General features: G+C 39.2%; 1 protein-coding gene across 4 annotated transcripts in view; it reads left to right on the top strand.

Moving 5' to 3' along the window:
* LOC133464414 (E3 ubiquitin-protein ligase TRIM9) overlaps nt 1–13,163 on the top strand; it is a 68,746-nt gene that overhangs the window by 44,531 nt on the left and 11,052 nt on the right. For 2 of the 4 annotated variants that reach the window (XM_061746367.1, XM_061746364.1), the window contains 4 exons: nt 2,510–2,620; nt 5,797–5,950; nt 8,813–8,893; nt 12,394–12,557. In XM_061746367.1, the coding sequence (XP_061602351.1) occupies nt 2,510–2,620; nt 5,797–5,950; nt 8,813–8,893; nt 12,394–12,557 (510 nt within the window). The remainder of the gene's footprint in view (nt 1–2,509; nt 2,621–5,796; nt 5,951–8,812; nt 8,894–12,393; nt 12,558–13,163) is intronic. The other 2 variants (XM_061746366.1, XM_061746368.1) reach the window with 2 other exon arrangements.

Raw genomic sequence — 13,163 nt, 5'->3', positions numbered from 1 at the left:
CAATAGTCTGGTGAGGACGTGACGTCTGCAGCCTTTCAATTAGCCTCTCGGTGACACCCTTCCAAATCTCATTTCCCTCCTGCTGCCAGTTCAGTCAGCACACAGCATGGAGAAAGGTGTGTGTATGTGTGTGTGCTAACCCTAGCCTCTTCTACAAACCGGAGTCAGCTGAAGTTGGGAAATTGTGTAAAATGTAAATAAAAACAAAATACAACGATTTGAAAATCCTTCTCAACCTATATTCAATTGAATACACTACAAAGACAACATATTTAATGTTCAAACTGATAAACAGTTTTTTGCCAAATAATAATGAACTTGGAATTTCATGGCTGCAACACGTCCAGTAGAAAATGGGAAAGTGATAGTATGGGGGTGCATTAGTTCCCATGGCAACGGTGACTTACATTTCTGTGAAGGAACATAAAAGCTGAAAAGTACATACAGATTTTGGAGCAACTCATGCTGCCATCCAAGCCACGTCTTTTTCATGGACGCCGCTGCTTATTTCAGCAAGACGATGCCAAGCCACATTCTGCCCGTGTTACAAGAGCGTGGCTTGGAAGTAAAAGAGTCCAGGTTCTCCCCTGGCCCGCTTGCACTCCAGACCATTTCCCATTGAAAATGTGCATTATGAAGCGTAAAATACGACAGAGAAGACCCCGGACTGTTGAACAACTGAAGCGGTTCATCAAGCAAGAATGGGAAAGAATTCCACATGAGAAGCTAAGAGAATTAGTCTCCTCTCTTCCAAAACGTTTATTGAGTGTTATTAAAAGGAAAGGTGATGTAACGAAGTGGTAAACATGCCCTTTCCCAACTTCTACTGCACGTGTTGCAGCCATGAAATTCTAAGTTAATTATTATTTGAAAAATAAAATACATTTTATGAGTTTGAGCATTAAATATGTTGTCTTTGTAGTGTATTGTAATTGAATATGGGTTGAAAAGGATTGTCAAATCATTGTATTTTGTTTTTATTTACATTTTACACCATTTCCCAACTTCAACCGAATCCGGTTTGTACATTCATTTTTTTTTTTTTTTCCATATTTAGACACAATGCTGATGAGTGTGCCATCAGTTTTGAGGGATTTTGCTGGTTTGGCTCCAGTCATGGTATGAAAGTTTCATGCTGCCAGCCAGTTTAAGGACACGTCAGGTTTGCCAGCCAGCCTCTAACTGGCCAGCTAGAGCCAGTTCAGCTCACCTCCTCCCCAGTGGAGACCTGTTGTCTGCATAACCTTCTGTTTATCGGTTTATACCAGGAGCAAAAATCGAAACCAGGGAGCTCTAGAAACAAAACACCTTACTATGAAGCAGGATTAGTGGGATATAAAGCACACGTCAGTTATTTACTCAGGGTTTTCCTCAAAAACATGAGGGGTTCTTGCATTAATGCATCTTTTTAAAGATTTTGTAAAATGAATGACCTGGCCAAAGTGAAAGAAAAACAAAAGCAATCTTTACTCATCCACCCCTGTTTAACCTGAGGCCTCCATCTCACCGGAGCACCATTGATCTTCATGCTCCCATTGATCAGCCTAACTGACAAGTGGTTTCCTCAGCCTATGCACGTACCTGGTTAGTCTAAGTGTTTTGACTTAAATTGTCTGTGGAAAAATAAACTGTTCTTACGTCAAGATCTAAATATTTCTCCCTCAAATTTCTTCTATCTTTTCAGGTTTTGTTTTTCTACATTCTTTTTATTGAACGTTTCCAGAAAATTAAACAATCCAGCACAGTACATACAGATTATATGAAATATGTAGCAAATCCAAAATACATCCACAGCAATGATCACAAAAGTCCTTATTAGGTCTTACGTTTCAGGCATCTCCAGTCTGAGCTCTCAGGTACTTTTTCACTTTATCAAATGAAATTGTAAAAAGGTCATTCTGACCGTTGATACGAAATCTCAGTCTTTCCAGAGAAATATAATCTAACATCAGAGACTTCCATAGATGTATTGAAGGAGGTACATTTGGTCATAACAACCTTCCGGTCCAACATAAGCATTAACTGTAGTGTTCTTATGTGGTATTAGTGATTCAGAAATATAACCCAATAAACATAATACTGGATTAAGCTCTATTTTCTACTTAATTATCTCACCAACCTCATCACATACAGTTTGCCAAAACTGTTGAATCTTTTCACATTCCCAGAGGCAGTGAAATCATGTCTCTAAAATAGTTTGACATTTTAGGCACCTTGGAGAGGCCCTGCTGTGTATTTACTATATCCTTTCAGGTTTTAATCATGTGTTACACATTTCTTAACTTCAGTATTTTCTGAAGTCGCTTTAGTTGTTTTATTAGCTTGATCCTGAGCAATAACTCGTGACTTGAAGAGCTTGTTGCCATCTGAAACATATTCAGCAATCATTTGACCTATTTACATAGTTATTCTGGATGGTGTCTTTTATTTGAATGTTTTTTTTATTTTAGACAGGCGGTGTATTTGTCAGCTCCCAACGTGTCATTTTTCTGATGTCATTGCCCATCAGGTTGTGCGTGACCAGATCACCCACTGTACCATGAAGCTACGCCAGACCACGGGCATGATGGAGTACTGTCTGGAGGTCCTGAAAGAGAACGATCCCAGCGGCTTCCTGCAGGTACGTGACCGTATGTGTGGCCGTACACACGCTTTATACATGGAGATGAGCTGCTCAGGCAGCGGTCATACGTTACGGCTGGAGGACGTCATTCATCGCAGCCCAGACTGGGACATTCATGGTTAACCATAACCAGCCAACCAGTGACCAGCTCTCTCAAACAGCTGCTTTTACAGCGCAGCATCAAATTACAGCAAAAACACAACAAGGTGTGATACCTAATTAGCTAAAAATGAACTATTAACACCATCTTAGAAGATGCAATTAAAGCAACAATCAACAATTATTATCTTTTTTTTTTTTTTTAACCTTTATTTAACCAGGAAAATCCCATTGAGATTAAAAACCTCTTTTCCAAGGGAGACCTGGCCATGATAGGCAGCAGCAAATACAACACATAGTTATAAATGACAGAAAACACCAACAGATAAAATACAATTAAAATAAAATTAAAAAAGCAAGCAAATCACAAAAAACAGATTTATGTAATGGAGTCGGCCTCAAGTATTTTCGATTTAGACTTAAAATTTCTCAGATAAATTAACCCTGTTAGCCTCCAGTCATATTGTAATATGTTCCAGGCTGAAGGAGCAGAATAAACAAAGGCTCTTTTACCCAGTTCAGTACGAGCAAAAGGAACAGAGAGTAACAGGTATTCTTGTGAACGTAGCAAGTAAGAACCAGGACTTCTCTGTACAATCAAGGAGCAGATGTAAGAAGGCAGCAGACCAAGCATTGCCTTATATATAAAAGTTTACCAATGACTGAGCCTTCGGGTGGCCAGAGAAGACCATCCAACCCGAGAGTATAACTCACAGAGATGTGTCAATGGTTTACAATTTGTAATGAACCTTGAAAATCTGAATAAGATTGAACACGGGGTGGTGATCTGCGCAGAAAACAAAAAACAAGAGTGTATATATGGCACAACCAGGATGCATTTCTTCTTCATATTAGTTCTGACAGGAAAGTTGTTCATAAAATCATTAAAGATAAACTCAGCTAACATCAGACATAACTGATTATGAGCAAGCCAAAAAACTACACGGGTGATCATTTATTTTCCGTAAATCTACGTTTAAAGTTGAAAGGAAGATGCTGAGAGCCATTTCTGTGCACTCACGAGGCCAGGCTGGCAGGAAGATGATGATCAGTGATTACGAAGTACCGCCCGGCTAAAAACAACCACACGGTCGGACTGATCCGCCCTCAGATGATTTGTCTGGAAATAAAGGATAATGGTCAAATACAGACTCCTTGGAAAGAAGAAATAAAAGTTGAGGTTGAAAGAAAGTGACAGAAGGAATAAAAAGAGGGTCAGCGTCTCGAGTTAAGGTGAAATCCTTCCTGACTTGGTCCGGAGAGACAAGGGTCTGTTTCCCCGTCCATCCCAACATCCCAACACCTCACGTTAATCTGAAATGTAAATGTTTCACACTTTGTGCAAGGAAATACAAATGTAGTAGAGTGTTTTTGACATGGTACAGGTTTTTGTTACTATTTTAAGAAGAGTTGAATTATTAAAAGAATGTGAAAAGTTTGAGTACTTTGAGTGCATTTTTAAAAGCGCACCAGAATAGTGATCATCAGTGCGTTAATTATCAGCACACAACCTGTGTGTGACTCTTACCCTGTTAGCCTTTCTTTTGCTGTAAAACAAGCACCTCATGCACTTTTCAAAAAGACCTCACCACATGGAGAATGGGATTTCTGTCAGCACAGACATATGACATGAAATAAAGTCCTCAAAAATGTAAAAACAATCTAGTCACTTAACAAATATGTTATTATTATTATTCAGCATCCCTCTGAGGACTTTGTTCAGTTACAGCTCGGTGATGCAGCACATCAAGCCGTTGCTTCGTTCACCAGGATTTAATATAACAGAGTAGAATATTTCAATCCAACATTTTGTCATCAACTGATCCACACAAGACCTTCTGCTAGAAATGAGAAGGCAGCTCATTGATGAGTTAAATTCATGTTAATCTTAATATCTTTGTTCTGAATAATGACAAGATGAGTAAAAGGTGGGAAAACTGTGCCCTTGATGAGTGCATTCCCATCCACACACACATGCACCCATACACACACACACGCACACACATGCACCCATACACACACACACACACACACACACATGCACCCATACACACACACACACACGCACACACATGCACACACAGATATCTTTGTCGTCTTGCTTCCATTTCTGCAGAATATATTATTGATTATGTACGTCTCTATTGTTGGTCATCTCTAAATACTAAATGGATGCTCATAAGGAATTTAAACTTGGTTTAGTGCCAGATGTCAACTTACATTGCATTTAAGTTCATTCACAGTAGTTTAAACTATTAAGTGCATTTTAATGTGCTGGAATGTCATGTTTTGTCGTAGAAAAACATCCTCGTGTTTGAATGCAGATTTTTTTACTAAACTATCTTTCCCTGAGGCTGTGAAGCTTTGAGCAGTGGACAGGGGGTCTAATTTGTACCACTTAATGTTTTAAGTGCCCTCCTGTTCACTCGTTATCCTCAAGTAATGAAGCACTGCCAATGAATGTATCCTCTAAAACAGTGGTTCTCAAATGGGGGTACGTGAAGGCACTCCAGGGGGTATGTGAGATTTTAAAATATACATATATTTAAAAAGTAGCATCCATGCAAAAATCCTTTAAAAATAAATATTTCATAAATAATTGAGGAAAATATAAGTCTGAATTCATAAAATTAATTTTATCTTCAGGAGTGGGCTATTCAACTTATTATCCTAAAACATCAGAGTCTCCCCCACACCAGGATGGTTCCACCTAACCTGTCAATCACCTGGCTTCACCTGTCAATCACTTGGACCAACGATGGAGTCGTGGTTGAAGCATAGCAGCAATATTTTTATATTTAATAAATCAGTTACTGATGGCACAGTGCTCTGTTTTATGTCTTTTTTTTTTACAACCAAAAGTGCTTTGCGCTGGTTAGGGGGAACTTGGCTGAAAAAATATTTCACAGGGGGTACATCATTGAAAAAAGGTTGAGGACCACTGGTCTAAAACACACGCAAGCTAAATATATTAGATACTCCAGGTAATAGAATACTTCAACTATTTAGTTACTATGCTATCATTTCCTTTCTGTGTACATGCATCTGAATAATTGATGGTTGTGTGTCTGCAGATCTCGGATGCCCTGATCAAGCGGGTGAATTCCTCTCAGGATCAGTGGGTGAAAGGAGCCCTGGAGCCGAAGGTCGGCCCCGACTTTGACCTCACCCTCAACACCGACTCGCTCCTCCAGACCATCCTGCAGCTGGACTTCTGCCAGGGTAAAGGTGAGCTCCCAGCCCCCTCTGAGCCCCAACCCCGTGGTTTTAGACAAATCCCCTCAGAGGCTTGAAACCCTTAAAATCTCTTTCAAGCTTGTGGATCATATTTTCTGTTGCTGAAAAGTCTGGAGCTGTTTTCTCTCATGAAGCTCTCGGATGGAGATGCGAGAGAGTGCACCTTCAAAAAGACTTCATGAGTGCATGATTGTAGATGTGCACGCAAACAAGCACAATCATCACTGACATGGAGCAAAAACACTCTTTGATGTACCATTTAGCTGCTATCATTCATTCCTTTTGAGGTTTCTTCAAGACGTAGAATGTACACATCTAATTCCTTATTTACTGGTATTTGCTACCTAGCAACCGGTCTATTCATGGGTAAACTTGATGTATTAACTCCACTGCTGTCCTTGAAATACACACATGTACTGTATGATTGTTTGTCAAATATGTAATCAATAGTATGAATATTTTATCCCGAGGCTCCTCCACTGAAGCAGTGAAAAATAACTATTTTTTATTTATTAATATGTAATCAACATCTGTTATCCATGGCTGAGATTTTATAATTAATAAATGATTACGTATGTGTAATGAGTGGCATTCAATCATATTGCTCAGCGATAATTACCATTTGATTAAATACATCAAACGCAAAATGCTTTTTAAATAATGTGAATTTTACATTGGATAAATTCCTCGACAGTGACGACAACAGTTGCAGTTGCAGGAGCTCCAGGGTTTGTTAGGAAGCAGACTCGCTTTGATCGCGCCACCTTTATCCTTCCAGGCTGCTGACGAGAACGTCATTTCTATTTTTCCTCACTTTCACATCCTTACTAATCATCCAGAACAAAGCAAGTTTTGAGACTGACAAACCAGATGTAAAATCTTTGAATTGTAGTCTAGAGCAGCAGCACAATTCAAGAGGCGCTCCAGTGCATATCACGCCTGGTTCAGTCCTGCACCATCCCACCTCCTCATCAGCTGAACTGAGTTATTCTTGAAAAACAATTTAGAAAAACCGAGGCACTCAAGAAGTTAGAAAAATATAAAAAGCCTTTATTGAATCATGGCTTAGTAAAAGTTAAAAACTGCCAACATGTTTCGGCCATGTAGGCCTTCTTCAAGGCAGCTAACAAAGACGATGCTTGGATGTTTTGAACTAAGATCTTGTCGTGCAGCTTGCGAGTTATCAGCTCCAATACACTTCAAGTGCAAATGCGCAGGTTGTATGAATCAGTTTCTAATTTATTTCTGAGACTTAAATGCAGAAATTAAAAAGAAAACATCCTCATATTGCATACCATGAAGTCAATCTTAAAGAAAGACCCAGCTGGTGGGTGTTGGTCATATCACACAATGTTTAACAACATGAAACTGTTCTAAAGATGTTGGCAAGGGAGGAGGAGGCCAAATGATAAGAAAGATGAACTATTCATTTAGAAAAGACGGCTAGCAGAGCACCGCTGCCGTGGGGAGGGAGGTCTGAGTTCTCTGATACAATCCCAATAAAAACCAATCTGATGCCAACCGTCACGTAGAAATAGCAGCACCAGTGAACTGCAGTCAATTCTTACTAGATGGTGTCTTCAGCATCCCCGCTCAGGGCTACATTTTCATGTCTAAAATGAGCACCAGGCACAGTTACGTGTTTTGCTACAAAACCGTAAAGGAGGTTTCTTCTTCTCTCTCGGCCTGGAACGATTTGGATGCTTGACCTGAAACGCTGGAGTTTGACAGTCTGCCCAAATACTCACAGAGATGGAAATCACTTAAAAAGATCAACTGCTTTTCTCACAACCACAAAAGCTTTCATCTATAATGCAGAACACAAAAACTTCCTTTCCCCTCGGAACCAATGTGACACAAGCAAAACGTTTTTTAGAAGCGCTTCTCACAATGTCTACTTTTTCTCAAAGTACATTTCAACAAAATCCTATGACTTTGTGAATCCCACAATCTCAAAGTTTCTCACGTTCTCGCTGCACCCACAGCTGGGTAAACGTACCTGATAGGAACGGAGCGCTGCAGACACAAGCATTTTTGGTAATTGCTTCTCTCCACTCTTTTCCTCATGTCGTCTTTAGCCAAAGTAGTTTTCTTTTTAGTTGACAGTGAATTGTGGCTGGTATGTGATAGAATTTTAATTTGGACCCATTTGTGACATTTCTACCTTTCAGACACCCAACATCTTAAAACCTTTATTTAGCCCACTAAACAGCAGTAAATAATTGTATTTTCATTCAGGCTCCTTCTGTTTCGGCTCCAGCCAGGCGTGTTGCATCATCATGTCGAAAGGGTCTATCGTTTGTAATTGAAATATAATGTAAGGAATGACGACAAGAACCACTGAGACGAAAAATAAATAAATTGGTTGATAAGTTTTGTTTTTAACCTACGTTCTCATCATCAACATCAACTTACTGTAAACTTAATAACCCACTTCGTTAAAAACATTTAAGATACAAATAGATTCTCATATTCAAACCTTCCCGTTTTCAACTGGAAGTCTGTATTTCTGCAGCAATTTTCCTCATGAATAATGTGTGAACGCATTTAACGTTTAATCTCGATGAAAGGTCACGTTTTGCATGTTCTCATATAAAATGTTTGTGAATCAATGCGAGTGCCATCTGCATGTGATCATGCTGCTTTACTCTTATTTTATGGACATCTGTTCAGTACAAAAGGTCCAGCCTCCTGGTGTTACAGCACATCCTCCTTGCTTTACACAATATTGACCTCTTTCTTTATTTAATCCCAGGCTTTCAATCTAAACTTCCCCACTGGTCACTCTCTTTCTGACGTTTTCCATCTATGTGCTGTTGTGTTAAAACGTACAAACCAACATCATATTTCCAGATGTGCAGGAGAAACCGTTTTTGAAACAAATGCAGCAGGCAGACAATGGTGAGGCTGAGATGGAGATGGAGAGCCCAGGAGGTATTTCCCTTTCTTGACTGTACTTTGTCTTTTCCTCCTCATCCCTCAGCCCCGACAGCCCCCACGGTCATTCTGGTTGGACACTCACTGCTCCTTTTGTTCTACGGCATCTGTGTGGTCTTTTTCCTCTGCATGGTTACCGTTCTCCAGCCCCTTTACAAGAAATGATGCCTCTGCAGAACATTGCTGTATAATGATGATTGGTCCTGAATTATTTAGATATTCATACTAGCCTAAGCTTGTATAACACCATTTAATTCACTTTTTTTTTTAAACAATTCTGTCCATTCACGATAGGCTCTATACTGAAAAACACTAATCTAAGCGCATGTAAATATAACATGTTTAAATCTGTGATATTAACAATTAAAAATGAAGTTTGTTGCTTTACATGAATACATCGAGTTTTGAACTTAATCTGCATCTGTTCAAAAAACAAGACATTGTGCATTTTACCTTAACAAGCAGTATTTATGTAATCCCAGGCAATCTTTTCATTTACACACAAACAACAAGCAATCTTGTTGTATTTACTTTTCCTTTAACAATTTGAATCTATTGGGCAGATTGACCAACATTTAGATGAAACATGCTTTATTTGTTTAAGTAGAACACCACAGTAAAAAATATCTTGCTTGATCTACTTTAAAAAAATTAAGGCGACTTGTTCGCATGAGATTTTTATATACATCAACTACTTCATTTTTAGTATGTACAAAATTCATTTGCAAGTAAAGTCAACTTAATTTTTGCAAGTAAAGTCAAGTAATTTTGATAAAGTAAACTTAACGTTACTTAATTAAGTACTTGCAAAATGTATTATTTACATACATAAAATTAAGTAGTTTATACAAAGACTAGTCTTTCTTGATCTAAATAATAATCTCATGCAAAACGTTGATTTATTTTTTTTTAAGTAGATCAAGCACAATATTTGTATCAGTTTAGTACACACCAAAGCATACACCAAGATCACCTTTAGTCATCATATCAGCATCGTTTCCAACTGTGATGTTGGTTAGCATGTGGATAACTTCTATTTAAACCACATCTTGAGTTTAACCCTCAGCTGTGCTCCAAGTCGCCTGTTTGTCACACGTTCAGTTTACGATGACACGATTAAACCTTTAAAGTCAGAAAAAATCCCACGAGGTCCAATTTTTTTCACATGGAAAAATGATTTTAGATCCACCAAAAATGATACGTATTCATGGTAATAAATAAGTGACCTCTATTGAACCTTGTCAACCTTATGAAGGAAGCTCATTTTTATTTAATCGAATTAAATGTAAGAAATTACTGACACAGACTTTAAGGAGAACTTACACAGACAAGATATAAAAAAAAGAGGCATCCCAAGACCCTGGAAGAGCCTGGAAAATCTGTCGCAGGGATGTTGCAGTTTGACAATAGGCCAGGAGTTATGAGCAGAAACGGCCTGAAACTGTGATGCTGAAATGAACATTAAAATTGTGTGTGTGTGTGTGTGTGTGTGTGTGTGTGTGTGTGTGTGTGTGTGTGTGTGTGTGTGTGTGTGTGTGTGTGTGTGTGTGTGTGCGCGTGTGTGCGCGTGTGTGTGTGTACATTTTTCCGCATTGTGTAATGATCCCGGTGAATAAATAATGTGCTATAAATATGTATTTTTCTTTTAATCTTTAATTTAGAAGCAGAAACCTGCATGGGCCCCTAATGAGGGCAAATATTAGCAAAATTAGTGTGTAAGGTGAGGTAAACACTTCTTTTTTTGATTTAAACACATGGGAAAAGGAACCTCTTGTGGTTGATGTGATGTTTTTCACAGCATTGAGGTTGAAGCTCAGGCACTAACAGCAGTGCAGTGTCGGAGTCACATGGGGGGTTTCTAGTCCTTGGATAAGCGAGCAGAAGTGCAGTTGACCTGCCCTGCCTTCAAGAGAAAAAAAATATTCTCCCTTATTTTGCTGCGACTTGCCATAAGAGACAAACGATTTAGATGCACTGAATATGAAATGAAATCATGGTCCTTGTAGTCTCTCTCTTCCTCAGTATTGAGCTACAAAACCAACCCGAACCCAGAACGGCTCAGTTTCTCACATGTTCCGATGTGCTGATAGGTTATACAGGACAAAACATATACGTTTCCACATTTATGATCGTTATATAAAAATAAAACAAAGATTTCCTTAAAAGACATCCCTCTGTTTTGAAGAAACTTTTTTTTTTAAATGTAAGTAATGCTGAACAATGAAAATGATCATCTTTAGATTTTTTTTAAAGCTTAAACCTAAATCGGATTGAAATGTTCACAATCTATTCTAGTAATCAGAAACGTTGTTCTGATCTCTTACTTCTTATTTACTTCTAAACCAAAGAGAAGCAGAGAAACACTTCATCCGGGGAGCAAAGACATCAGTTTGCTGCTGAGAAAAGAAACATGAGCCTTAAAGTACAGAAAACAAGTCCTTGAAAATGAGATGATGATATAAGGTTATTTTATCATGTTTAAACAAAAACATTACTTTTCAGAATGTGGAAATAAGCGAATAACATCAGTACCACAAAGAAATGAAAGTACAAGTCCTTTGAACTTGAGTTGTGTTATAAATGTACTTCATTTTTCCTACTTAAAGGATTTAGAGTGAAGTAACGGCGCTCAAATTGAACTGCAGGGATTTGAATTAAAATAGACGAAACATTGTTTTAGGCAAAGAATATGCAGAATTAATGAAAGGGGAACTTCCTGCTACAAGTTCAGTACTTGAAAGGTTGAACAGGACTAATTTAAAACTGATTTCAGCATCAGTTTTTTCTAAATCAGCGTGTGTACCTTCCAGTTCCTTCTGTCCTGACTGCTGCCTTCTTTCCCCTGTGTCTCCATTTCTCCGATAAATGTCTTAAAATAAAGAAATGAAGCAGAACTCATTACTTACACATGGTTCTTTTTTTACCTTGTTTTCAGCTCCTTTCAGAAAGAAACTCATTCAACACGGTGGTTAGACTGATATAATGCTTTTGATGAAACCCCCTGTGATATTATGCTGATGGTTGTTTTTCCCTGGTTTTCTGCTTCCGAACAATCAATTATTGCTTGAAGCAATTTAATTATGTCCGGCTTTCTCGTGGAGAACTGATGTCTCACACAATTTTCCCACGTATTGATTTCAGCCAGAAGTCCATCTTCATAGCTTATATCAGTCTAACGCGCCACACCTCTTGCACAACTACCCTTTAGAGCATTAACTATCCTCATGTGGCCCGGTTTAAGCCTCTGACTCCCAGCTGTTGGCCTCAAAATGAACCTGAACTTCTTTCACCCATGAGGCGTTTTCTTTCCGTCTCTCACAAGATTCTTATTTCTCTCCCTTTAGTCTGATCAAAAGCAGCCAGCAGATGATGGCATTCCTGTTTGCAACCCACATCCTCCCTTCTCTTCATCCACACCTTCTAAAATGTCTTCATCGCCGCTCCCCCGTGTCTTGATTATAAAGTCAAAAAACGCTTCCGTGCATCTCTTCCCTCAGTGGAGTCTGGACCTTCGGTGCCGGCGGCGCCCCTCCTGCAGCTGGAGAAGTGCTGCACCAGGAACAACAGCGCCACCCTGGCCTGGAGGGTGACGGCGCCTTCCAGCAGTCCCATCGAGGGCTACATCCTGGAGCTGGACGACGGCAACGGGGGACAGTACAGGGTAGGGTGCCGCTAGGGATGGGCGGTATGGACTAAAAAATGTATCACGATCATTTCTGGCATTTATCCCGATAACGATAAAAATGACGATTAAAAAAATAACAATTCAACTCCACCTTTGTAACTATAAATCTATCACCACATTCAGTCTTTGAAGCCCCAAATCACTGCTCTAAAAGAATACTAAATGCTTCGTTCGTTCTTTCGTTCGTTCTTTCGTTCGTTCGTTCGTTCGTTCGTTCGTTCGTTCGTTCGTTCTTTCGTTCGTTCGTTCGTTCGTTCGTTCGTTCGTTCGTTCGTTCGTTCGTTCGTTCGTTCGTTCGTTCGTTCGTTCGTTCGTTCGTTCGTTCGTTCGTTCGTTCGTTCGTTCGTTCGTTCGTTCGTTCGTTCTTTCTTTCTTTCTTTCTTTCTTTCTTTCTTTCTTTCTTTCTTTCTTTCTTTCTTTCTTTCAGGCTCATTTCCTTCCTTCCTTCCTTCCTTCCTTCCTTCCTTCCTTCCTTCCTTCCTTCCTTCCTTCCTTCCTTCCTTCCTTCCTTCCTTCCTTCCTCCTGCTCTCTCCTTCCTTCCTTCCTTCCTCCTGCTCTCTCCTTCCTTCCTTCCTTCCTTC

Source organism: Cololabis saira, chromosome 18 (assembly GCF_033807715.1).
Source record: "Cololabis saira isolate AMF1-May2022 chromosome 18, fColSai1.1, whole genome shotgun sequence".
NCBI classification, from domain to species: domain Eukaryota; kingdom Metazoa; phylum Chordata; class Actinopteri; order Beloniformes; family Belonidae; genus Cololabis; species Cololabis saira.
Note: the sequence above shows the minus strand (reverse complement) of the source record. Positions and strands in the feature narration are given on the sequence as shown.